Genomic DNA, 26,480 nt, shown 5'->3' with positions numbered 1-26,480 from the left:
TAACTGAGTCTGTGTTTTTAACAATGATGTCATTGTTATCTGGGGACAACTGATGATCAGAGCTTCAATTTCTCAATATCTGGGGATCATGTTCTACCCAAGCCAGTCATCATAGAGCCATTCATCTGAGCCTTCAAACAAGCTTCTTAGACAAGACCAGAGCATAAGTGACAGATAATAAAACTGTGTCGATTATCCAACACATTTATACAACATCATTTTATACAATAATAAAGTCATCAACAGTTCTAAAGCCCTTTGCTGAGATATCTGATAACAGTAAAGATGAGTATCACAAAACACAGAGGGAGAGGTCTGCCCTGATTAAGCCTGAGTGACACAGTTTAGACCCAAACTTGACTTGACCCAAGACTAATATGCTACAGGTTTTGGGGAAAAACGAACATTTTAAGGTACTGTTTTTGTCTGACCTCCACAATCTTGATGCGACAGTGCTGTATATTTATATATATATAAATATATATATAATAACATTTCATAAGAATGAGTGAATCAATTGTCAATACTCAATTGAAAGAGAGAAATGTCTCTAAATGTTTCTAAATCACATTTGAAACCTGACCCAAGACTGGAGCTTTAAGTAACAATATGCCCCAAACCTGTATGGGACCCTATACGTTCAGCATGAAGTCAGATTGAAAGTCAGAACTCATAAACGCTGAGTTAGCAGGGAAGCACAGGCGTGGACATCCCAGAGACAGCTCAGACAGACGGATTGGACCAGGACTCACCCAAACAGCAGGACTCACTTCCTGCTGTAAACGCACTAACTTCAGCTAACCGATGAAGAAACACAGACCAGAGCTGAAGGGGTTTTATGACAGAGATACTAAAACTTCCATTGTGGACGGATGGTAAAAACATGAGTGATCCATCAACCTTTAACATCAGTGATGTGTCTGTTGACTGAACATATAAAAATATGAGAAAAAAAAGGAAATGTTCAACTGTGGAATGTAAAATCCCAACAAAATAAATCTCATTGATGTGTTTACTAATGCAGCTGGTTGTGGTGACTGTTGGTGAATAGAAGTGAGGAGGAAGATTAAAGGGATACACAGAGTTTCTGGTATATAGTTTGTAAAGAATGAATAGTTAACCACAAATGGAAACATTCCCTCACAAGAGCAAACCTAGAAATAGAAAAGAAAGTTTCGACATTATTGCTGCATCATCAACAAGATACAGTGAATTGGCCTACACTGAAAGCATTTGAGGTCTGTCCTTTAAATGCTTTTATGGGGAATGTGGCCACAGTAGAAACCAGTAGAAACAGTTTTTTGTATGAGTGGTTTGTCTCAACGGTATGGAAGCACAGACCCTCCATCTATTTTCTTTCCACTTATCCGGTACAAGTCGCAGTGGCAGCAAGCTTAGCAGGGTATTTCACATGTCCCTCTCCCCTGCAAAACTTTCCAGCTCTTCCTTGTCCCAGGCCAGAAGAAATATATAGTCCCTCTCGTGTGTTCTCGGTCTACCCTGGGGACTCTTACCAGTTGGACTTGCCGAGAAAAAGTCTGAAGAGAGGCGTCCAGGAGGAATCCTGATGCCGAAACACCAAAGCTAGCCCCCGTTTTGACGCAAAAGAGCACTCCCTGTAACACTGGAGGCCAAGCCCCCACAGAAAACACGTTTGACTTTGTGTTGATTACACAGAATTAGCCCTCACTTTGGTGATACAAGATCAGAAGGCTCATCGCAACGACCCCCATACTCCCACAGGCCTCCCAAACCTTGGTCATAAGCCTTCCCCAAGTCCACAAAACACACACAGACTGGAGACAAAAAGGGGGCAAGTGAGTAAAGGACGTCAGTGATCCATCCCAAGTCTGATCCAAATCGTTGGTGTGGATAGCTGAAGAAAAAAAGTTGCCAGGTGAAAAGTTCTTTTTGCCAGGACAATTTGTGTCATCTATGAAAAAACAAGAGTCTGAAGTGCACCAGTCCACTACTCTGTGTTCTAAACAGGAGTAAAAGCATTCATGCTTTCTTCCAGGTGAGTTTTAACTTACTAACACCTAAATATATGTAGCTCGTGTCTAGAGTGCATGGAGAAATGAAAAAAGAAAACATGAATGCTTTTAGTCCTATTTAGATCATGGGGTAGTGGTGCATGTGGGCCTCTTGTGGCCAGAATGGGTATTACAACAACAAACAAAAGATTTCACCTGTTTTCACAATTGAAAAAGAAAATGATGGTACGTAGATAGATCATTTATTGTATCTGTTATATTTGCCTCTCAGAAGTCCCGTGCCACGCACTGGTTTGCTGATTTGGTTAAACAGGAAAATAAATGTGTGTGTGACCTGAAAAATTCCACTACAGAGGAGGTAAAACACACTTCATGTTTTCTTATATATTTAATATTTAGTTTGTGTTACAGACCTTAGCTCTTCATTTTAGTCATGTTTGAACATTGTGAAAACATGTTGGGATTGTATCAATGTCTTAATCCTCACAAATATTGTCAGGACCTTTTAAAAAAGGGTGTTCAAAGTGTAACCTTTTGGATAATAAAGAGGTACATGATGTACACCGTGTGGTGGTTTGAGCTGGTCTGAGGCACACAGCCTAAAGAATCAATCAATCTTCTGGAGTTATAAAAGGAAATGGAAAGAATCCTGTGGGACCCATTTAATTCAAGAGTTTCCTGCTCCAAATCAAAACTTTTTTTTATTTTTATATTCTAAATAGATTGATTTAAATATCTAAAAGCTGACACATTCAACACACGAAGACTTAACTAAGACATTTCCTGTCTGAACAGGTACGGATCACTTGATCACAATTAACAGTGCCTGCCCTGAATGTCAGCATCACTCATGCAGTTGAGGCTTTAAGCTGTCATGTAAATCTGGGGCAGCAGGCGAGGTATCAGAAGATAGCTGACAGTGAGCGCCACACGGTGGCACCCGCTATGCTAAACCTGTCCAATGACCCTCTGGTACAGAGGTTTGGCCAACACATCTCCTGGGGCACACGGTGAATATCTACTCAGCAGCATAGAGAGCAAATGTCGAACCGTCAATCATCTTTACTACTGCGTAAAAGTGATTGCAATCCTTAAGCACAAATCCTAGTTCATGCCCATATCTGCAAGGGTCGGGACACACGTGTGAACACATCCATGAACCCAGACACCCAATGAAGACTTAACAGAATCGTATGTGCATCCATTTTGATGTTGAACCGACCATGTAGTGAAGACTAGTATACAAGAACTAGAAAATGCATTTCCTGCTGAAAATGCGTTGGAATGCTGAAAGCTGAAATTTATTGCAAAACAATTGCTGAAAATACAGAAATAGGAGACTACCCGTCTGAAAAATGTTGAAGCCCAAAAGCATTTAAACTGCACTGCTGAAAACCCTTCTAGTTGAAATGTCTAACTCTGGTGTCTGTAGCTGAAAGTATGAGAAGAAGAAGGCTTTGAAAGTTGAAGAAGTTTAACAGGATTTGAAGATTTTCTCCATAGAGATCCCATTCAAAAGAAAATTGGCAAAAAGCTTAATAATTCAAAAAGTGTCACGGGGCATGAGGACTCAAACGCAGACAGTCAGGTGTAGTGAAAAAGGTTTTAATGATAACCAAAAACAAACAGGGAATCCAGGGACAAGACAAAAGACGAGGGGGAAAATCCGGCAGGAAAAGGCAGAACAGGCAGACTGGAAAACCGGGAACAGGACGAGCAAAACGGGCGGGTAGGTCGGGAAAACAAACACAATGATCTGGCAGTGGGTGTGTGTGCGGCAGGGGTTTAAATAGTGAAGGAGGCAGAGTGAGCCGGTGAGAGTAATGAGCTGAGTGTGACTGGCAGCTGCACTGAATGAACTGATTAGGTGAGTGAGGAGCTACAGAAAGAAACAAAGACACAAAACACACAGGGCAAAGCCTGATCGTGACAAAAAGTTTAAAGATTACAAATATGAAAAGTCATTTCACCCCTCTCCTGAAAGAGCTGAACATTTTGATAGTTGAACGGTTTCTGCTTAACAGCATTCCAACAATAATAGGAACAGTTTGAAGACATCCATTTCTGATATTTTTGCCAAAAACACACATTTCCATCTATTTTCTTTTGTGGCTCCTTGTAAAGTGTGGTTAGGTGTTTTTGTTTGATAGAATATAAACCCTGAGGAAAAACTGTTGCCAACAGTGCTGGAAGAAAGCTACTTCGATCTACTTCATATACTGTTGGGTAGTGTCGAAGCTATATATTTAGTTTCTTTTGAGTGTTTGATTTATCCTAGATGTTAGTTTTTGTGTAGATAGTATTTTTCATTGCTATTTTTCTTTTTTTAAGCATCACTGCAGGCACCTCAGGTTTATAGGACACCACACTGAAGAAAAACACATTTCTTGATGGACAGTTGACTTCTTTTTGTCTGCATATCATTTATTCCTGTGACGCATCACTGGCCTGTTTCAAGTGTTTGATTTTGATTATGGCCAAATATGTCGTTTAATCTAATACAACTCACTGTATAGTTTGTATGTATTCATTTCCCTCTGAAATGTATTGCAGGATAAAGTAGCTGAAAATGCTCAAGAATATTTGATAGAAACCCAGAAAATAGAAACCCTTTTTATTGTCATATACATATACACGAAATTTGACCTCTGCATTTGACCCATCCCTGTATATAGGGAGCAGTGGGCTGCCAATGACAGGCGCCCGGGGAGCCGGGGGTTCAGTGTCTTGCTCAGGGACACTTCGACACGTGGCACGTCGCAGTCGAGGATCGAACCGTTGACCCTGCAGTTACCAGACAACCCTCTTAAGCCAGTGAGCCACGGTCACCCCCGATAGATATTTGAGTACATGTTACACTTTGCTTTTTTTCTCTACTCTGTTCTACCAATATCCTCTCCCCACTTCAAATGTGTTCAACTTTGGCCTAAAATATCTGATTTGTATGATGTAAAGCCCACTTGAGTTTACCACACTCTGTCAGTCAGAGTGATCTCCTCTTCTGTTGTTTGATCCCAGGATCTGAAGACATCTCGTGGTCTGTATGAGGAGATGAAGAAGGCAGCCAGCAGCAACGTTAAACAGGAAACACCACCAGACACCAATGGTTCTCAGCTTGGCTTTGTAGTCCTTCTAAACCTAAATGTTTTCTTGTTCTAGGTCATTGACTGGGTGTTGGAGAAGACTTCAAAGAATTAAAGAATACGAGAGAAAAACTTCATTTTTATGTGATTTGTTTTATTACAGCAAAAAGAAGGTTCCACCTTTTATTTTACATTTGTTTCCTAAGAGTGTTTACATTTCAAGCCTTCTTGATTAGTTTTGAATTGTTACATTAAGTCTTTTAATGAATGTAATCCTTTATTTATTTTGATCATGTCTTCCACTTTTTTCAGTTTGTGTTTGTGCACGTCTTTCTGATAAACTCCCACTGCTCCAGAGCCTTGGAACAGAACAGAAACATGCTGAGACAGAATGGACATAGTGCCCTCTGCTCTCTGAGAGGCAACAAGGGCAACAACGTTGGCTTCAAGTTGCAGTTGTCTTTTCTTTGTAGCTGTTTCCAAATAGGATTTTGAATCCTTTCCCACTTTGTTCATTTTGTTTCTAAATACCATAATAATTTCATGGCTTTATGAATGTACATCTTTTATCTTTTTACTGTTTGTAACACAATAAAGTGTTTATTTCCTAATTTGTGCACAGTGTAACTTCCTGATTACCACCTGAGGCAATGGGTACGTGTGTGTGTGTGTGTGTGTGTGTGTGTGTTTTTGTTTAGAAAAATAATATGATAGTATGTCTGCAATCTCTAAAAATATGTATTGTTATATTATCAGTGTAAGGACTAACAGCCCGGTCTGAATGGTAGCTGTTATTCAGACTCTGACAGCAAACTGTAACTGGTTGCCGTGGTGAGGACGCCAAATGTGGAAGAAGAAGAGTGTCAAAATACGTACGGAAGAAATAGTTGAAGAATAAAGATTAGAAGAACAATAGTTCTATTGCCAACAACTATTGCTGGAATAAACAAGTGTGCTCACTTTAAAGCATATTGGCTGTGCATGAAAACAAAATACATAACACACATGTGACAACACATTGGTGGGCATCACACTCACATGTTATCTTTGTGCTAATCACAATTTCATCACTTGCGGGTTGCACTATCCAGTCTAACACATTAAAGTTCTCACTATTCCCACTCCAGCGACACCAACAAACAATCCTACTGTCAGTAGACCTTCGCCACAGCGAAACCACCAACTTCTGGTCTGAGTCTCAGCAACTGGAGCCAGCAAGAGGCTCTCTTCAAGGTCATTCAGTTGGACCGACCCGACATCATTGTCATGCTCAGCCACCTTTAGCCGCTGTTCAAGGTCATTATTTTGAAACCGCCAACTTCTGGTCTGAGTCTCAGCAACTGGAGCCAGCAAGAGACGTGTTTGTCAAAGTGTTATTTACTGTTTTTTTTCATGTTGGAATATAAGTTCAATATTTAACTGCAAAGTAGTGATGTGTGTTTGATACCTTAATGTTTTTGCATTAAATCATACTGGGATGTTTGCTGAGATTGATTGGATGTGGCACAGCCCTACCTAGAACATGTTCCACCAGCTCTACTGCACATAACCATCTGATACTAGCCCAGAGTTAAGCATATTCATCTAGCTAACTATACCTACCTTGGAGTGTTACAATAGCCAGTATCATTTTATTCAATGTGTCCATCCAGGCAAATTGGTGGATCCAAATGTTATAAAAAAAAAAATATGATATAATTTCTTTGTAATCATCCAAAATAATGTTAAGTGTATGGGTATTTTTCCAAGTAGGCCACTGACTGGTTGATACGTGCGATGCATTGAGTGGGCAGCGCGCCGTGTATTGAGTGGGCCGGTCTGACAGTAAGGCCATATCCCAATGTCCCCCCTAAACCCTCAAACCCTGAACCCTCAAGGACTTACTGACGTCACCTGGTGAGTGGTTGAGTGTGAGGACTTGAAATGGTGTAAATAGGAATGGGACAGCACTTTACTGCAACATATCACGTTACCACGAAAACAACAAGAAATATGATGTATAATTGTGGGTATTTATTTTATACTTTGTACTCCCTGATTTGAACGTCTTCCAGGCTCTTTCCTCACAAGATGAGAGGTCATTTTATATAATCTATTTACTCGTTTTGTCAAAACATCTTCAATGACAAAATCAAATATTTGATGAATAAATAAATAAATATCTTCTGATTTCATGTTTATTTTTTGTTCCATCTTTAACCCTTAATGTTTCTGAGTAAATGTATTATGACAGGCTGAACACGTGAGCCGTCCTCTTTGTTTACCTTTTTTTTTACGTCTTCATGCGTCCACTGGTTACCCCGTGTTTAACGTCACATTGCAATGATTTGTGGGTAATTCCCTTAGGCTAAGTCAGCATACCATGCTGACTTACGGAAAGGGTTCATAAAGGGCTCAAAATGTCTGCGAGAGAGCCTCAAACACTTGATGATTTGACAGTGGGACAGCCCTAAACCCTCACGGACTTCGCGGGAGCGCGCCTCAAAGTCCGTGAGTCCATAAGGGGGGACATTGGGATTTGGCCCATCTCCCGGGCCACTTTTTTCCCCCAGTCCGCCCCTGATCGTGTGTAACATCATTCTATTCGCCAGCTGTGGCCGTTTGGAGACCGAATGCGTCACCGCGGCTGCGACGAGGCTGACCCTGTTAGAAGACTCCTTCCAATGTATAAATACAGAAATGAATAAATAAAAGAATAAATACATGATGAAACAAATATAGAACTAATTAAATGCTGAAATAAATGCTGAAATAAATAAATAAAATAGTAAATAAATGCTGAGATGAATAAATGAAAGTTGATACCTAAACAGGACGTAAATAAATAAATCTATTTCTACATTTCTGTATTCCTTCATTTCTGTATTTCTGTATTTCTGTGTCCGTATGTTAAAACCTCTTTAGCCCGAGCGAGCCCCATTTGGGGTTCGAGTACCGGTACCGAGGTTCCGAATGGATTTTTCATCAAATAATATGAAAAATGGTCCAGACATGTAAAATCTCAAAAAAAAAAAAAAAAATGCAAGCCATTTTACGCAATTATACACAGTTATACACAAACTAATTCAATACACTAGAAGATTTATCACAATATCAGGATTTTTCTGCAAAAAATCCGCCAACTATGCAGCAGAAATTCATCTTTCATCACAAAGCCGGCAGCGAAAATGGCCGAACGATACATGAATTCGCACGAGGGCTCGATGCGGCATCGACCCAGCGTGTCCAAATAGACCTCCAACAAAACATTCAAAGGTCACAGGAGAAACCCCAAGAAACCGCACACTGCTCTCGAGAAATAAAACTGAAAATCTACATACCTTTTGGCGATTTTCGTCCGGAAAAAAACAGTTAATCCATTGAAAGTTGCTGCAGCGCTGTAGTGCATTTCCTGCTCTGTCTGCCGGCATTGAAATGAAGGTGCTGTGACCTGGCATGCGAAAATGGCCCGCATTCTTCGCCTGGACCAACCTATTTTTCGCATGGGGGTCGAGCCCACCTTATCAAGATTTATACTGACTAATGTCCCTCAGCATTCCAAATAACACCCCTGACGGCTTTCAATGGACTATTCCGGACCTAAAACGTGTCATATAACTAAATCCGCCAATCACAGGCCTTACAAATCCCACATACACACTGAGTCAGAGCAGGTTTTTTTCATGGATGACACATATGACATCTGGAAATAACTGAACATGGCTGAAAATTATTGCAAACTGCTTTATTATGATGTATTGAACACTCTTAGTGATAAAGCAAGTGGATATATAGTTAATATGTAGTTATATAGTATATAAAATTAGAATAGAGCAGCGCAGAATCTGGTTCCAAAAATGAAAATTTGGCTAGAAATTCTGTACTCAGACCTCATTTATGCTGGCCTGCTAAGTAAAATTAGCTTGGACAGACCAGATACCTGTTGTGCTATGACTGTGGAGTGATTTTAGGGTTCAATCAGCATTATTAAAAAAAAAATGTTCAATAAAAGTGCTTTTTTTCAGGTGAACCTGGAACTTTTCAATTTGAGCTGTGCCATATGTGTATATGTTATTAACCAGTAACATATACACAATATTTACACATATCAGCACATCTCACAAGTGTTACCTGTATTATACAATTTTAAATTATTAAAATAGACCTTGTAGTTGCAGAAATAGACTCTCTTTAGTATGGGTATGCAATTTTTGAGCAGAGGCCTACAAATAGGGCTAGGGCTATAGAGGTTAATGAGATAGGCGGTCCGAACCTCATTCTTAAGCAGGATTGGTCGAGTAGGGGAGCAAGACAGAAGCAACCGATTCCTAGCAAATCATCTCTGTGGACGACTTCAAATAACTAGCTAGCGGCACTCATGGCTTCGACCGGGCGGCCGCTGGCAGACCTGCTGCGGGATGTGGCTGACCAGCTTGAGAACTGTGAGTTTCTTCTGTTTAAACGTATAAGCAGCATAACAACAGCAGTTGTTTAGCTAAATACTGTTGGTCAAAGTGCCAATATACTCTATTAAACTGAACTAGGCAGCCATGTGGCGTTCACTACTTTGTTATTTTTTGTGCAGCACCGAGGACCGCAAATGCGCCAAGTTCACCTCCGCGGCCGCCACATAACGTAACACCCAGGCACCCAGTGGACGCTAGGTTTCTGCAGGGAACACTTTTCCATGCTAAATCCCTTGTGTAGACTAAATTACTGTCGCCGGTGATGAGTGATTTATTTATTCATGCTGTGCGTCAGATCACATTCCTGTAAATTGTGCGATGATATCGTTAGCCAACATGTTTCTTCTGCAGCGTCCTTATTCTCTTGTACTGATTATAGCTTATCCTCTTCACTTGATTCTAGGCGAGGTTTCAAGACTGTTTGGTCCATATATTGGAGGGAGAAGGAGGCGAACTGTTGCTGCGCCTGCACAGCTTCATTCGTACACTCACTCTTTCTGTTGTATTGAGGACAAACCGATACGCCAGAGACAGACTTGCTGCTGCAGGACGAGGGGAAACACGTCTTACATTCCAAGGTAAGTCAGGCATCATGATGGACAGACGTATTTTTCTTGAATCAAGTTACCTTTCAAAAACATTAAACGTTATTATATTTCAAGTTAGATCGGTTGTTTGTATTATTATCTTCTATTTTCAGGTAGTCATACAGATCCAGATGACTTTAGAGAATTTATTTTAGAGGCATATCCAAAACTCAGACGAGGGGGAGGATTTGAGTTGCTCAAAATCTTTGGAACAACACGGTCGCCAACTGATCATCATACCATGTCCCAATGAGGGTTACCATGTGAGACATTTGAAAGATCCACAAACACAGATTGGTCACGCTACAATTGTCATCCGACCACTCCAACGAAACCTGAATCTGGAGCCTGTAAGATCCTCACTTTTAAATTGGTGTTCCCATATGAAAATGGCAAGAGTATGAACATTTACGTAAGTATAGCTTGTGTTACATTTTAAAATGATCTTGTTTACAGGCATGTCAACCAGAATGCAGTAATGAGCTAGTTGGACCACCTCAGAAATGTGTGACGTGAGGAGAGGAGTTCCCTTTGACAAGAATCAAGGCTCACTGTGATGAACGCGTGAGGTATCGCTCTACACAACTAAAACGTCACATTTCAGACATTAAGCATTAGGCTCTGGAGTCTGCCAAAAGATGTAAAGCATGTTGAATGTGGAGGATCCTGTATGATCCTGAATATTGGTCTTGAGGGAAAGTTGAATTTGAATGGATTTATTATATTCTATTTATATGACCATTCTTTTCTAGTTGCAGTGTTTTTGTGAATGTGTAATGTAATATAAAATATACTGGCCCCAATAACAAAACGTGCTTCTCTTTACCCAAGACCATCACAGAGCAGTGGTGAGGTAGAAATTGTGGTGACCACAGAAAGTGCCTCCCGAAGTGAAGGTAGATTTGTGAGCATGTTGACAAGACTACAGGGAAGTGAGACAACAAGGGCCAGCAACACAAACTACTGCGTGCCACCTCTCAGGGACATGTTGCTGCTCCTGAGATAGACCTAGATCCCACTGAGGAGAGAGGCTTCCCAGGTGTGTTACATCATTTAAACATTACATCATTTATTGCAATAAATTGTTGCTCTCTACATATCAATTCATCCAGTATTAATTGGAATAATTTAAAAACTATTTTTAGATTGGAAAATTCTTTCAAATCCCAGTGAGGCAGCAAAGAGACTCAAAGAAGACATTTTAAGCCAGCATGCAACAGGAAAGTCATTCTATCTTACCATGGATCTTGGAGACAGTGCAGAGGGCAGGCCTTTCTTTTTATGAGGGCTAATGTTGAGTGGGCTTGCCCCTTGACATCCACACTCGAGGGTAAATTGGTTACACACACAAAACTAAAGATAAAAAATGATCATATATTCATTTAACTGATGTCTGTTCTGTGTATTTTGCTTTTTCAGGAGATCCAGCAATTGGTGATGGCGTGACTCGCCATTTCTTTGCAAGCATCACGTCCAAACCTCAGTATGGTTTTGAGATGAATTTTGGTAAGTGAATATTCACTTTGGCTGCTGGCTGGTTGTCAGCTATCGGGCTCTGTGTTTGGTTTGCACCAGTTCCAGGCTGACCACAGATCAGTCTCTACTTACCCAGAGAATACCTAAAACCTTAAAAAACAAACCAATGTGACGCAGCTGCTGTGGCCCTGTAGGCTTCTACAGGATCACCTAAAGTATTCAGTGGCTGATTGATATTTCCTCACTAATTCTGTAAGAAAGTTTGAATATATACGTCCTTTACATTCTACACTATCGATGTTCTTTCACTTTTCTCTTTTAATTGAAGTACCAGGAGGAACTCTTCTTTCTGAGGGGGAACAAGATCATCTGATTCCCTCCACTTGGCGGTACCTTTTGGAGAGTGACTTCTTTGTTGTTGCCGGCCCAATGATTGGTCGTTCATTCCTCCATAGTGGGCCATGCCTTGGAGGACTCAGCCCAGCTATCCTGCATGTGCTCTTTGGTGGATCCCCAGAAGAAGCCATAATAGATATTAAGGACTGTGCTGACCTTGACATCCGTGAGACAATCAAAGTGGTAAAATATATTTTTCCAGTAAGATTTTAATGATAAAGATTCGGGGCAAGGACAATAAAAGTAATACCTGATGTCAGAATTTTTTCTCATACATTTCTACCAACAAAATATCAAATAACTGAATATTTAAAGTGTTATTTGATTACGATCATAAGCCTGCTACAAACAAATATTATTGAATTGGGTTAAAAGAGGAGCACAGCAGTCATCAGTTAGTCCTAACTGTGTGTTTTAATCAGCAAAATGTGTATTTGTGATTCAATGAAGGGAAAAACGTTTTCTTTAATAAACGTTTTATGTTTTTGTCCCCCACCCATACTCTCTCTTTCTCCCTCATTGTCTCTCTCTCCAGTAATAACGTGTTTCAGTTGTCACCAGACCTTTCTCCCAGGAGAGTTAGCCAGATGCCCTTCAACACAGCCTCAGTGTGCCACTACCATGGCATAGACTCATAGAGTACGTTTCTAGAAACTATGCAGCGACTGTTCAGCTACAGTAACTGGTATTTTATAGTACAACGCAGCTATGAAAAATGTATTATGATCAACAGACACTCAGACAGTAGCAAGCCACATCAGTCTCTGTTCCTTCTTATTTTAATATTCATAAAAATGTATTTGTTCATTTAGGTTCTGCCTGGACAATCAGCGGTCCTTGGACCGGGACCAGGCCTTTGTAAAACTCCAGTCCCGTCAGATTTATTTGATCTGTTTGTTTTTTGTTCAAAAAATCGAAGAAAACACTTTGAATCTGTATACTACTGCCTAATAGTCTTATTATTGCCATTTGATGACAATTGCTCATATATTGTAAGCCTAAATAAGTATATTTATATAAGGTTAAATGTTATTTCACAAGTTTCAAAAAGTGCTCCCAATTTTTGAAAATGCCCTGGATTTCAGTCAGTGGGGGCAAAAATTGCCCCCCAAAAAATATGTAAATTCCCTACCCTGTGCAGGAGGTAGTGGCTAAAGCGCTCAAACACCACGGGATCACTGCCGAGCATGAGTGCTTTGAGGCCTGCGGCAAAAGACTGTTTGATATCTCGAAATTCTATCTCAAGGTTAGTCTGTTTACTGCCCACACGCAGTCAGCGCCGTCCTCCTTTGACCGTTTAACGGTTTCTGTAGCTTAAAAAATGCAGAAGTAGAAGAGGTCCAAAAAACGTACGGAAGAAATAGTTGAATAAAGAATAGGATAGCAATAGTTAGGGAAAAAAAATAAATAGAAAGGGAAATTTATAACAGCATTCCAACAATTAAATTTCCCTTTCTTTTTCAATTTCTTTGATCCTGTAAATTAGCCTATTGAGCATTGCAATTCCCCAACATTGTAAGACTCCCAATGGACAGTTTAACAAAAAGAATCACAATAGATGTAGCAGAACTAGAGACGCCTTTTTCATTCTTAACTTCATTCTTCGTCTTTAAAACCTGGCTCCTACATTACCCACAATGCAACTTGACCGCTGAATGACCACAGAGATTCAGATGTGTTATGCTAGCCACTATATATAGCCGGTAACTATTTTTAACTTCATTTTACTCTCATTTAGATCTGCTCTGTTTGAGTTTATGCTTAAATCATCTTGTGCATGAATCGGATTGTGCTCTTAAAAATAAATTGGTGCACGTGCACTCTTATAGTTTAACTTGCAGACTGAGCAGCGCTCAGTAGGGTGTAACGGTTCAATACAATACAGTGGTGCCACGGTTCAGTACATTTTCAAGACAGCAAAAAAGGTGAGACTAGTGAGACTCTCAAGGGGGCGTGTCTGAAGAACATAGCTCCTCCCTCTCTAGTGAGGTAACGTGTAGTACAGTCAGCTAGCTTTGTGTCGTCCGTGACGTCCGGCCGTCTGCTGTCAGAGCAGCAGCAGGTGCTTCGGACATTTGATTCTCTGTTTGAGCTTTTGTTTTCTTTTACAAAGCAGGAATTATGGTCTGGAGAAATGGGCTCGAGAAGGAGTAGTGTCACGGGGCTCAATAGCATTAAGTATCATAAACTTGTGCTTGTCACAGATCTTATGTTCTGCAATACTCCAAACTCCAGTGGAAAAGTCCCATTGGCATTTTGTCAAGGGAGCCAGTGCGATGCCAACACGTCATCCCTGCAGCGCTCTGTACGGCATCATTTATTCCTACTTACCTTTCAGTCCACCGCCCACTTCTGAATGCCCTCTGATGGGCATCTCCACTGACACTGAGGGTGTTATTACGTTTGGTGACCGTATGTTGTGTGACTAACGCTAACGTAGCTCCTCAGGGATTAAGCATTCATTTACTTTAGTTCAGGAATATGGCTGTTGGAAGTTGTTTTGTTTAAATATATCTAATTTATTGTTTGGACAATTAAGATAAGTCATAGTTAATATGTGATAACGTGAGTTGTAAATAATAAGGTATTGTGCAGCCAGTGTCAGTGAGGCCAGGCCGGTCGCTGACACTTGGGATTGGTAACGTTACCGGAGTGAAGCCATCAAACTCAGGCATTTTTCACCTTTTTTCCACACAAACTGGCAACTTCATCACTGACCACACAGCGTTACCGCGTGATACCAGCTCATTCTACTCTAGGCCCACAAACCGAAACCAGCGTCAGATATCTTCCACAGAGACTAAGAACACATTCAGTTTGGACCCCTCAACATCTTTACAATGATTCATTCTCAATCATGATCTTTTATTCAGCATCTTTCTAAAAGTTTTGTTTCTTTTTTTAAATATTAAATATTGGTCTGAATGAAATCAATATGACTTTAGATCACCGTAGCTTTATGAAGCAGTCTAATCGTGGTCTGCTGTGGACTGTAGGCTCATCTCAGAGAAGAGCTCCTGCGTGTGAATCAGCCCTCTGTCGTAAAGACTCAGTTTGTTCCTCAGTCTCTCCTTGGCTGGATTGTCCACCACAAGAGATTCAGCTGAAACACACAAAACACAGCAATTGATTACTTCTAGTAGGCTAACACACGCAGAGTACACCTGTGTTGGGCCCATGTGCTTCTCCATGTGCTCTGAGACAAAGACACTGGGCCTGACCATTTTGCAGGCAAGGCTCAGCCTGATTTGGGTAGGTAGCATCCAAACCCCCACCAGAAAGGATTTCACACTCACCTGTGAAATCTTCACCCAAATGTAACGCTGGCCTCCCATTGGTCAAGGACCACAGACCCCTGGAGCTCAGCCACCAAACTACAAAGCTCCCGAGCACACTGAAACAGGGCTTATCCCTCAGACCCTGGACGGACTAAGGAAGCACGAACACAACGTTGCTGTTTTTAGACGAGACCCTAGGTCAACTGCTTTACATTCGCTGGACGAAGAGAGACTGAGAAAGGGAGAAGTGGACAATTTGCCTGCAGAAGTGAAGAATACAGATTCTTCAGAGAAAGAGAAGGACGGATTCTCTTTCTAATCAAGTCGATTCATGCCGGTTACAAGGACGGAGAATTCCCTTAATGAGCCGAAGAGATTCTCTGCTGCAGAGAGAATTCGTTGAGCAACGCTTGGAGCCGAGTGAGGGACCGACCGATTGGTTGAGAAATCATCTCACAGTAAGGCGTACTCAAGGTGTCTGGGCTAGTTAGTCATTGTGTTTCCTATCTTGTTTGTGTTGCTGAAGTTAATGTATCATCTTATAACGTGGTGTGTGCGCTCAATAACCGCTGAGATTAATGAACAAGATCGTTAATGTTGTGTAGAAGTTACCGTGTATTTCATACTGCTGCAACAGCTGGGCCAATCAAAGATCGTCAGTCGTGTTTCTGTAGCTGAGAGAACAATCTTCCGTACTCCACCATGGGGGGAGGATCCTATTCTGTTTGTTTGCTTTCTCTCTTCTTTTACTAACACACACACACACACACACACACACACACACACACATATAGCTTTAAGCTAATGTAGCTCCGGGGTGAGCTAACTGCTTCAGACACGAGTAGATAACGACCTTTATATTCGCCATTTTAGAGTCTCGCGACATCATACGTTGTCTGAGCTGTGCTCTCGCCCCCCCCTGTTTGCAGGGTGGTGCATTATTAATTCTATTGATGTCAATAATTTAGTTTTTCATATATGCTGATAACCCAAACACGCTGCTTTTCGTTCCCAGCACCTGTGAAGAATAAACCCGAGCGATAGCACCGCTACGTGTAGACTCACTCTGAGGGCCGTCTGTGCTGTCGCTGGTGAAGCCGTTGGCCCTGCAGTCCTCGCAGGTTAGACTGCCGGTCTCAGCAAGGCAGCTGCACTGCACGGGCCAGCTGCTGTACAGGTCCACCGCCCCCCCAAAGTCACTCAGATAAGTCACCTCCGACTGGCTGCATTCACGCGCCCCCGCCTGCATCGGAGAAGCGGGGGGGCTGCGCTGCTCGTCGTGCTCTACGGGAATGGAGGGTGGGGGGCTCGGCTCGGCATCAGAAGGGTCTCTGTCGTCCAGGCTGCGGGGTTGGTCGGCGGGGGGGCAGCTAGGTGGAGGAAGCAGCTTGCTCAATGCAAGAAGTACCTGAAGACAGTTGAGATTTATAGGAGTTATCTTATCCACAGTCACTTAAATATGACGGCGTATTAGGACCTTTGTCGGGAAAACAAAAGAAAAATGACAGAACCGGGGGAGGGGCGTAATATTAAGAGAAAAAGAGAGATGCAAGTTGTACATTTTTATAAAACAAGATCAAGTACGCATGTTGCTTTATTGTGCAAAATATCAAAAATAATAAATGAGTATATGTATCTTTCAGGACCAATAGGAAATCTTTAGGATTTATCTGATAAAATAAAACGGCAAAATAAAACAAACATGAGGACAAAGTGTGAGCATTATGTCCATGTAAGAACACAGAAGAGAACATGTTTATGTGCCTCCCAGGTACACACAGCGTCTGGAGTTATCGCAGTTCGCACGTTTTTTTTTCTTGCAAATTTCTGATGTTATATTCAAAGTTACTTCTTGTAGTTTTTTCTCCTAAATGTACGACTTTACGCTTGGACATTTCACTTTTTTTCTCTGAATACTACCCCACTCCACAGTTCTGTCATTTTTATTTTGTATTTACCTACAACGGCCTTAATAAGCAGTCATAACAAAAGTGATTATAGCAGCATGAAAGAAAACTACAAGAAGCATCATAGAACTCAGCATGTGGGCCTTTGAGCGGAGGATATTTTGCGGTGCCTAAAGGTCAAGAATGAACTGGTATTGCTCACATTCTCCATGCTTGGTCTGCTGCGGTGGCGGCTAGCGGCGCAGTCCAAGGCCAGACGCAGAAGGTCGAGGGCCACGGCCGTCGGCCACCGGCCGGCCGCCTCATCCAAGAACCGCAGACAAGAGTCCACACCGCCGCTGTCCTCCACCTCGGTTACAAGCAGGTCTCTCTGACAGAGCAGACAGTGCTTACACTTACTGTGATCATACATGACTGCTGTTGTAAGACAGCACAATGGATTATGAAGCCTTTATCTGAAGGTTACATAGCCCACCCTAACCAATGACCTTACTATTCCAGCTTTAGAGTCGACTCACCAGGGGGGTTTGTTTCACTACGTCCTCTGTGACCTTCCGTCCTGTTACTGTTTCCATTACAACCTGAGAGCAAACAGACTGTAATCAATGGCAAGAAATAATGTTTCCATCAGAGATCATATCCTTCATTACAGTAAGATTTACTGTGTGCTTCGTCCTAAATACAATATTACTGATTTGTAGATGTCGTAGACTGTATATAAGAACTGAACGTGACGCACCTGTTGGTTTGTGGACTGCGGTTTTGAAGCCTTGAGTTCGGCAATTTGGCCGAAGCCATCTTGTTTTTTTACAACCAGTGAACAGAAGTGACCATATTTGGAATGTGGAGAAGTGAGGTAGAGACTCCGTATACGTCTCTGTTAGCTGTAGAGTCCTGTCAATCACAGTAGCCCCGCCCTAAAGCATCCCCTGCTTTATGGTCTGTTTGACTCTAAATGGACCATAATGTACTAAATGAACATCATGCTGTATTGAAGAAGACTTGAAACTAGAGATTGAGACCATAAACTCATGTTTACAATGTTTACTGAGGTAATAAATCAAGAGAGAAGTAGAGTCATTTTCTCATAGACTTCTATACAACCAGAGGAGTCGCCCCCTGGTGGACACTAGAGAGAATGTTATACTTTTTACTCCACTAGATGTATTTGATGCTATGGTTACTAATTTGTTTTCAAAATAAGAGTTTGTATTTATAATTATAAAAGATGTAATACATAATATAATGATAATATAATACTACTGAAGTTGTTCAAACAAGCTTAATGTAATGTAATGTATCTGTGATGGTAATCAAGTGGAATCGTATACATAATGATATAACAGGGGACCATTCTGCCTAATGTGCACTTTTGATACTTGATGTGCTTTTTTTCGGATAACTCTTTTACTGAAGTAAAATGTTGATTGTTGTACTAAAACTTGTAATGGAGAGTTTCTATGCAACGACCCGATGAACACGTGATGAAGAAAGTGCAGCGAAGCTCATGATCTTGTTACAATCACCATTCCGAAGCTGTAAACATCCAGGCTGACGCACAGCTTGCCGTCTCGGATGTACTCCTCAGAGAGGTATCCCAGGTTGCTGTGGGACCGCGTGTCCAGAGTGACCATGCAGTTCTGATTGGCTGAATGAGGACGGCGACGAGCCAACCCAAAGTTGGACAGCTTGGGCTGCAGGGCGTCGTCCAGGAGTATGTTAGCACTGTGCAGAGACGGCAGAGACACAAGACAGATGAAAGGCAGCAGACAGTGGAGCTCCACCACGCTGCAGGCGTGTACGGTATTATTCTATAATCCCTACGTATAGCATTAGCTTGGGTGGGGGGGGGGGGGCTACTTCAGGCACCCTTGCTCAGGCCGCACCCAATCGTTTAACTGTTCTGTCTCCCTTCCTGTTCACCTTGTACACCACTGACTTCCAGTACAACTCTGTGTCATGCCATCTGCAGACGTTGAAACTATTATCCATATTGGATAACCCAGACCACCCTCTCCACCACCTCCTGCAGGGACAGTGGAGCACTTTCTCCAACAGACTGATCCAGCTCCGCTGTCACAAGGACAGATACAGGAGAACATTCCTGCCCTCTGCTATAACACTTTACAATAAATCACCTCTGGCCAAATCATTGACATGACTAGAACACTGATACACTGTTGTTTGTTTGTTTGGATAAATCTTTGCACTATTGTTTAGTTAGTTCATTTAATATTATTCTATTATATTGTATATATTGTGCATCTTTATATTTCATATGTTCTACTCTACTATATGTTATTTCTGCTTTACCTGCATCTATAAATGCTGCTGTCCCCTTGATTAATAAAGTAACATCTATCTATGTAATAGTTCTCTTCTGCATGTAGTTGCATTGCTGGCAGGTATACATGATTGCCTTGTTAACAATTACGTAATCACCTCTCTTGGTGTAATATATTGCAGTCAATCTCTACAACTTTCCTTCCAACATGGATCTTTCTGATCTTTCCAGTCTTAGCCGGATATGATATTTGATATTTCCCTTGAAGAGAGTGTTCGTTCTGTGAAGTGTTGAACGCCACAGTGACAACGTCCTCTTCAGAGACACAACAGACAGGCTGTAGTTCTTCATCTCGTACCTGGAGATGTTGCCACAGATCACCGGGCTGGTCTGAGCTGTGTGGAGGTGATGCAAGGCCTTTGCAGTTCCCTTAATGATGGCGAGGCGCTGCTGCCAGGAGAGAGGGGGCTCTCCGTCCTGTACAGTGACAACACAACATTTGAAATATGACACAAAAGAATATGCAAGATCGTTTACCATTCAAGGCATTTAGTGAAACGTGGTAATTAAACCCCCAACAGCAAAACATTTAACATTTAACCAACACTACCTGGCAACGGCAGTAAAAATGTTGAATCACATGTAGGTATGTTTACAGCACACAAACGTAGTAAATACCGGTTTGTGACTGGAATAACTACACGCTTCTCCAATAATTGTGTGTTTACATGACATAACATGTTCCTACTTACAAAGTACAGACTCTGCCTCGGTCACATTGCAGATTGCATCTTAAATCACATTGGGCTGTGTATTAGCCACAATCTGGCCATTACATGGGATATATTGCGATGCCGGTAAGCAAGGTATTTATTCATATCTAACTTTAGGAAAACTGATACAGAAAAGATATAGACTTTTTGTGCAATCTGAGAAATTAACATTTGCCTATATCAGTAAAAAAAGATTGCAAGATTATTTAGGTAACCAAATTAAGTCAATTTATATATATATATAAATATATATATAAATATATACACACAGTTTCACTATTTTACTTTTAATTTAAAATATCATAGTAAAAGAAGCAAACTCAAATGTTGTTCAAGGACATAGAAAGTACACTTTGCTACTTTTTTCTCATTGCAAAATTGTTATATTCATGTTCTTAAGTTTCAATTATATATTCTTTCAAAACAAAAGCCTTTGTTAACTCCTGCAAAAGCAGAAGTTGTATCCCACTAGTTCACTTCCTGTTTTCTGAAATTGAAAGTGTTACTGAGCAACTACCTTTCTCTGGCTTGGAAAACAAGTGACACACACAGACCGACCTCACGTTGAGCAACGTGTTGATAGAACTACCTGATGGTGTAGTCTGTGGAAGAGCGACCCGTTGGGGAGGTAAGGATAGACCAGACAGTAGCGGCCCTCATCAGAGAAATAGCACAACAGGTCTAAGATGTTTGGATGTCGGTACCTGGAACACATCACCCCGTTTGATATTGAGCACACTCCATCACATACATATAGAAAGGTGTTATGAGAGCGAGTGTTGACACGTACAAATGATGAATTTCCATTTCTCTGCTGAAGGCGTCCCACAGCTTCTTCCATGACGCCATATTTGTCTGGAAAAAGATGGATAAGGAAACAGTCATTTTATTTCACAGTCTACCGCTGCCTCCAAACTCCATCTACTGCAGGTGATCCACTGACTGTGGAGAAGTACCTCATACAACCTCACATCCAAACCATCCCTTTAATTTGAATTTTTGATATTTGTATTAGCATATTTCCCAAACTGTCAGACCGTTAAGAGCGTCAGAATCAAAAATCACCTGTTTAAAAAGCTTCACCGCCACCTTTTTACTTCCCATCTGCGCTCTGAAGACGTCAGAGAAGTGTCCCTCTGCAATTCTCATGTCATGATGAAAACCCCTGGTTCCATCGATGACGTCTTGGAAAGTGATTGCAGGTGGCTGACTGGTCACTGGAACACAGAGACGGAGCAGCATGAACCCTACAATTGCTTTATTTATGCTAATTCACACATGGCAAGTCAAAATTCAACACAATCAATGTATGACTTGAATGATTTAAAAGGAGACATATGCTGATTTTCAGGTTCGTACTTGTATTTTGGGTTTTTACTAGAACATGTTTACATGCTTTATTGTTAAAAAACACTCATACTGTGTGTCTGAAACGCTCCGTTTTAGTGCCTGTCTCTTTAAGCCCCCACGTCACTGCAGCTTGAGGACTCACTATGAGCGTCAACACGGATTTTAGTAGCACTTCTAACGCAGACTGTATCGTGATGTCACAACCTCACAACCACCCCTACGTCTCGTTTAAAGGCACAGTGTCTGAATACGGGCGGTGTGTATTTCTGATACTTTTACAGTATACAGCAACTAAACCTGCTTTAACTAAAAACACTTTATACAATACAGGGCCGTTAAATGAATTATATTTGAATGTTCACTTTACTTACCGGGGCATAATGCTTGACTTGCAGAGCTCTCCTCTCTTTGGAAGGATCCCTTATCGGAGAAAACAGAGGACAGGATGGTCATTTACTCTTGTTGCTGCACACCAGTCATGCAGGCTGCCTCCTGTCAATAGAACAAGTCATTCTACCTTCTCTTCATCTGCTGACATCTGTCCTCTGGGCTCTGCGTGTTGACTGCTGGGAGGCACAGGCGACTCTGTAAATAGACAGACACATAGAAACATGAGCCACAAAGAGGAACCAAAAACGGGCTTTACATTTCCCCTTTGTGATGTAACTTTCTCTATCGCTCCACCAACCATCTACAATCTTGCTTGCATTAACAATATTTCAAGCGTATTAAACCACAATATTTGCCGCAAATATTCGGCTTTGAATTAAATTAAGATAAAATGTAGATGCAGACAGCCCAGAATCTTGGTGCTACATTTGATCACAAGCAGGCGTTCTCCGTCTGTGGCCGGTGCAGAGATCCTAATTCACACCTTTGTATCATCCAGACTTGATCGTTGTAACGTTTTGTTGTCCAGGCGCATGCTCAAAAGTCTTCAAAAGGTTTAGAACGCTGCAGCTAGATTCTTACCTAAAACTAGACTATTTGACCACATTACACCAGCTGTAGCTTTCCTTCATGGCTCCATATCCATAAAAGATCAAACTTTAAGGTGTTTCTGATGACCTTCAAAATTCTAGATAGACACGGCTGGTCGCCTTACGCCTTATACTCCAATCAGGACTCTCCGCTCTAAGAATACGGGGCTCCAGTCTGTGCTGGAGTTAACAAGAAGCCACAGGGCCTTTCCCCATCATACCCCCTTCCTCTGGAATTACCTCCATGCTGACATCAGACCGTCTAAACCTCCAAACCTAAAACACCTTAACAGGGATAGTTCGCCCACAGTCTGGAGAACTTTAAGACATCCAAACTACCCCTTCAACTTTCAGTTAGTCTGTCTCAGTCTTGGCGCATCATTAATCCTCGTACTTATAGTCCGTGTTTGTTCTGCCGACGAGAATACTGTAAACGTTGTGGAAACCATTGCGTCTCTCCAACACTCCGTTTGTTTGTGTCCCACAAGGACATGAGCCTCCCAGTCGTCTCCTATCTGTGTGAATGCGTGCTTGAGCATGTTCCTTTAGCCAGTCCTCTCTCCAGGTCCCATAGTGGAGAGGAGGACCTCTGGATCCTGTTTGACATCCTTATAGACCCAATTTTCTTCATGTTTACAATATAACTAGAATTCTTGCATCCTGACTGTCCATACTGTGATTTTACATTAGTGGAACAACATCTACTGCATGTCTGTCCTTCCTGGGAGAGGAAACAGCTGCTCTCCACGATGTTTCTTCCCGGTTAAAGAGGAGTTTTTATCCGATGAATGAATCGAGGGTCTACGGACAGAGGGGGTCGTATGCTGTACAGATTGTACCTTGTAGACTTGGGTTAGGGTTATGCTATTGCACATAATAGACAACACATTACAGTGTCAGTTCAAAAAATATGATTGTTTTTTTGGGCCAGAAGACGTGGCTCCTGGACTGACTGATAAGACAGAATCTTGTTCTGTACATATAATGTAGTCAGTGTGATCAGCTGTGAAATTGTGTGTTGTCAGACCAAATAGGCTGCTAACATTCACACACCGTAGGCACAGCTACGGGAGCAATTTGGCTTAAGTGTCTTGTCTGACTAGTGGAGCCGGGATCAAACCGCCGATCCTCTGATTGAAGGACGACGCTGCTCTACCACTGAGTCGCCCACAGTTCTCATTACGTTTTTTACACAATTTACATATTGACATTTTTAAAGACTCCGCTCTTAGGGCTGGGCGGTATGACCAAAAATGCATATCACTGTATTTTGTAAGATTCTGGCGGTTTCACGGTACATCACAGTATTTTTTTTCGCATTAAAGCATTAATTAAAGCATTAAAGCATTAATTAATTAAAAGAACCGGCCAGCGAGCGGTGAACAGCTGTTTGTGTGGTGTGTCTTCTGTTCCGTCACTTCCTGTTTCCTTCACCTACAGTCCCCTGGGTCCTAAACCCCTCCAAGTACAGCTTCTTGTCATCCTCGTACCAATGTACATTTATAACAAATACCACACATATTACGGTAATCAGCGTTGCATATGTGTCTGACCAAAATACCTCTTGTTGTTCAGTCTTTGTTCATCCTGCATCGCTCTTTTCTGCTCTATGATGTAACGTTACTAGAGCGACAGAGCCTCTCCCAGCTGTTTGCAGACTGTTGTTAGCGAGCTGTACCCAGCATGCAGTTCGGCGGTGAAATTTTATAAATGTACAATTATTAGTGTTACAAATGGTTTATGTGTCACAAACTGTTGTGTCGTGGTGTTTTTCACTGTTAAAGAGCGTTAGTTGTGGGTTATTAATTGTTGTTATAAAGTTATAACCATGACTAGGGGTCCCTCTCAATACAGCTAAGATAACTAGCTCCGACCGCAGCGCCCTCAGCGGCGAACAATATATGTTGCTGCCTGTTGAAGAGCGACAGAAGTTGTTTCGGCTGTGCACCGGTATGACGGTATATTGAAAAATTCATATCATACGGGAAATTAAAACTGCAACACCGGTTGAACCGGTATACCGCCCAGCCCTACCGATACTCCTTGAATCCACTCAACCTGGAGCTTTAAATAGCATACACAGCGTGCAGGAAGTTATGCATCAACTGAGTTTACTGGATCAATAACTCAACACTTGAGTTATCAAGATCTTTTGAATGTGCTCTGCAGATACATGAGGAAATGCTGGTTGATTTGTTTGTAACTGACCTGACTGACCCTGGAGGAGCTGCAGGGCCCTGTGGTGGCCCATGTCCTGCAGCACCTTCAGCAGGTCCTGCACCCTTGGATTCTCCTGAGCCCAGGACCACAGCAGCTCCCAAGTGGGACTCTGGCCGGCTGCCTCCACGCGCTCCAACTTGCGAACCTCTAACATGCTGGGGACGACTCGGACAGCTGGAGGCCGAGACAGAAGATGGACACGGAGAGTGTCAGTGTATGCAAATAAAGAATAAGAACGCGGGTTCATCCAAGCCTTTCCTCTACCCGCATATCACACAGCAACTCGTCCATATGGATGACTTGAAGTTGCTCAAGTCTTTTAACCAATCAATGAAGTGAGCATGCTATATGCAACATACAGAAGCCTTAACGGCATTTGTATGGCAGTTTCACTTGACTTGGTAAATCCAAACTTAGAATTGATTACTGTAATTACCTGTGTATCAATAACAGGCCATATTCTAATATTTAAAGATCGGTTATTGTAGTTCCTTATTATTTCAAAGGATATGAACAGACAGACAGTTTCCTGTTATCACAGCATCGTTTGAGAGTCAGTGTGTTATGAGGCTGCGGTAGACCCGTATCTCCAGTAAACTCAACCCAGATCTCACACCAGAAAGACAACAACTCTTCCTCACCCAGTGCGCGCCAGCCGAGCCTGTCATCTCCACTGTCCAGGATGTTACACAGTCTCTCGGCGACCAACGGGGGGACATCGTAAAGGAACGTGGACGGGTCCATCTGAACGAGAGCCCGTCGATCCGCTGCGCCGTCAGCGGAGCCGTCAGCGGAGCGGTAGTAACGTCAGTAGTCGAGTGTCTCAAATACGGAAATCACCCGCGCCCGTGCGTGCTACTGACGAAGTCATTGTTCAGTGAGTCAACAGACGGACTCATACTTTACCCCATGACTTTGTATGACTGTTTGTGGAAACAGGTAGAACTACACGAGACTACTCCATTACAGAAGAGACCCGACTTACAAATAAATATCCCCTGAAGTCGCGTCAAATATCCTCTACAGCGAGGATGACGCGCGGAGCTGCGGCCAGTGGCGGACTCGAGCTGTTTGAGGGCAGGGGCACTACAATAAAAGGGTACCAGCAGCAGACAACACTGCATCATGTCTTCCTATTGAAAAGCCAACCAAAGAGCACTATGTCATATTATCTCCATTAATGGCGCCCTAGAGGGCACAGCATCGTGTTTTCTCTCCTGGAGGATAGTGGTGGAACGGAGCGTATTGATCTGTGATGCGTAAGAATCACAGATCCTGTTTTTTAGTCCCCGATCCCTGATCGCTACATTGTTAACAACTCTGTGTTGAAATGAGCAGCAGCAACCGGGGCTAACAGCTAACCACATTATGATGCCTTTAGGCTCTGTTCAGTAACAAATTGTATTGGTCGAGAGTAAATTAAAACGTTATCATCACATGATGTGTTTACATGTAATCTTGTAAAATGTAGTTTTGGCGACACATCTGAATAAAGGTAGCTGTGAAGGCGATGTATTCAGAGCAATATAAAATAGATTGGAGAGTGGATTATGAGCTGTTTCACCAACACTAGCTTTAATCTTTATATCATTAATACTGCTAATTACAAGATTTTATTTTATCCATAAAAATACAATATTTTATTATTATAATCATTTGAATTGTGTGTTTTATTCAAATACACACTATCGATGATTTTAACAAAGA

At 41.8% G+C, this 26,480-nt stretch overlaps 1 protein-coding gene across 3 annotated transcripts; it reads right to left on the bottom strand.

The window, feature by feature from the left end:
• Positions 1-14,825: 14,825 nt before the first annotated feature.
• On the bottom strand, positions 14,826-25,798 carry irak3 (interleukin-1 receptor-associated kinase 3). 3 transcript variants are annotated; one of them, XM_076076285.1, is made up of 14 exons: positions 25,415-25,798; positions 24,762-24,947; positions 22,091-22,158; positions 21,945-21,993; positions 21,289-21,440; positions 21,014-21,078; positions 20,813-20,927; positions 19,809-19,927; positions 18,693-18,891; positions 17,685-17,747; positions 17,369-17,536; positions 16,325-16,667; positions 15,872-16,008; positions 14,826-15,084 (listed from the first exon to the last, which is right to left on the bottom strand). In XM_076076285.1, the coding sequence occupies exons 1-14, from the start codon at positions 25,515-25,517 to the stop codon at positions 15,043-15,045; spliced, it is 1,809 nt and encodes a 602-aa protein (XP_075932400.1). In that variant the 5' UTR covers positions 25,518-25,798; the 3' UTR covers positions 14,826-15,042. The 3 variants fall into 3 exon arrangements, with proteins under 3 accessions (XP_075932400.1, XP_075932402.1, XP_075932401.1); XM_076076287.1 differs by lacking the exon at positions 24,762-24,947; XM_076076286.1 differs by lacking the exon at positions 15,872-16,008 and having other exon boundaries at positions 25,415-25,795.
• Between the last annotated feature and the right edge of the window lie 682 nt (positions 25,799-26,480).

This window comes from Anarhichas minor, unplaced genomic scaffold, assembly GCF_050575085.1.
Source record: "Anarhichas minor isolate MPS153535 unplaced genomic scaffold, ASM5057508v1 ptg000055l, whole genome shotgun sequence".
NCBI classification, from domain to species: Eukaryota; Metazoa; Chordata; class Actinopteri; order Perciformes; family Anarhichadidae; genus Anarhichas; species Anarhichas minor.
Note: the sequence above shows the minus strand (reverse complement) of the source record. Positions and strands in the feature narration are given on the sequence as shown.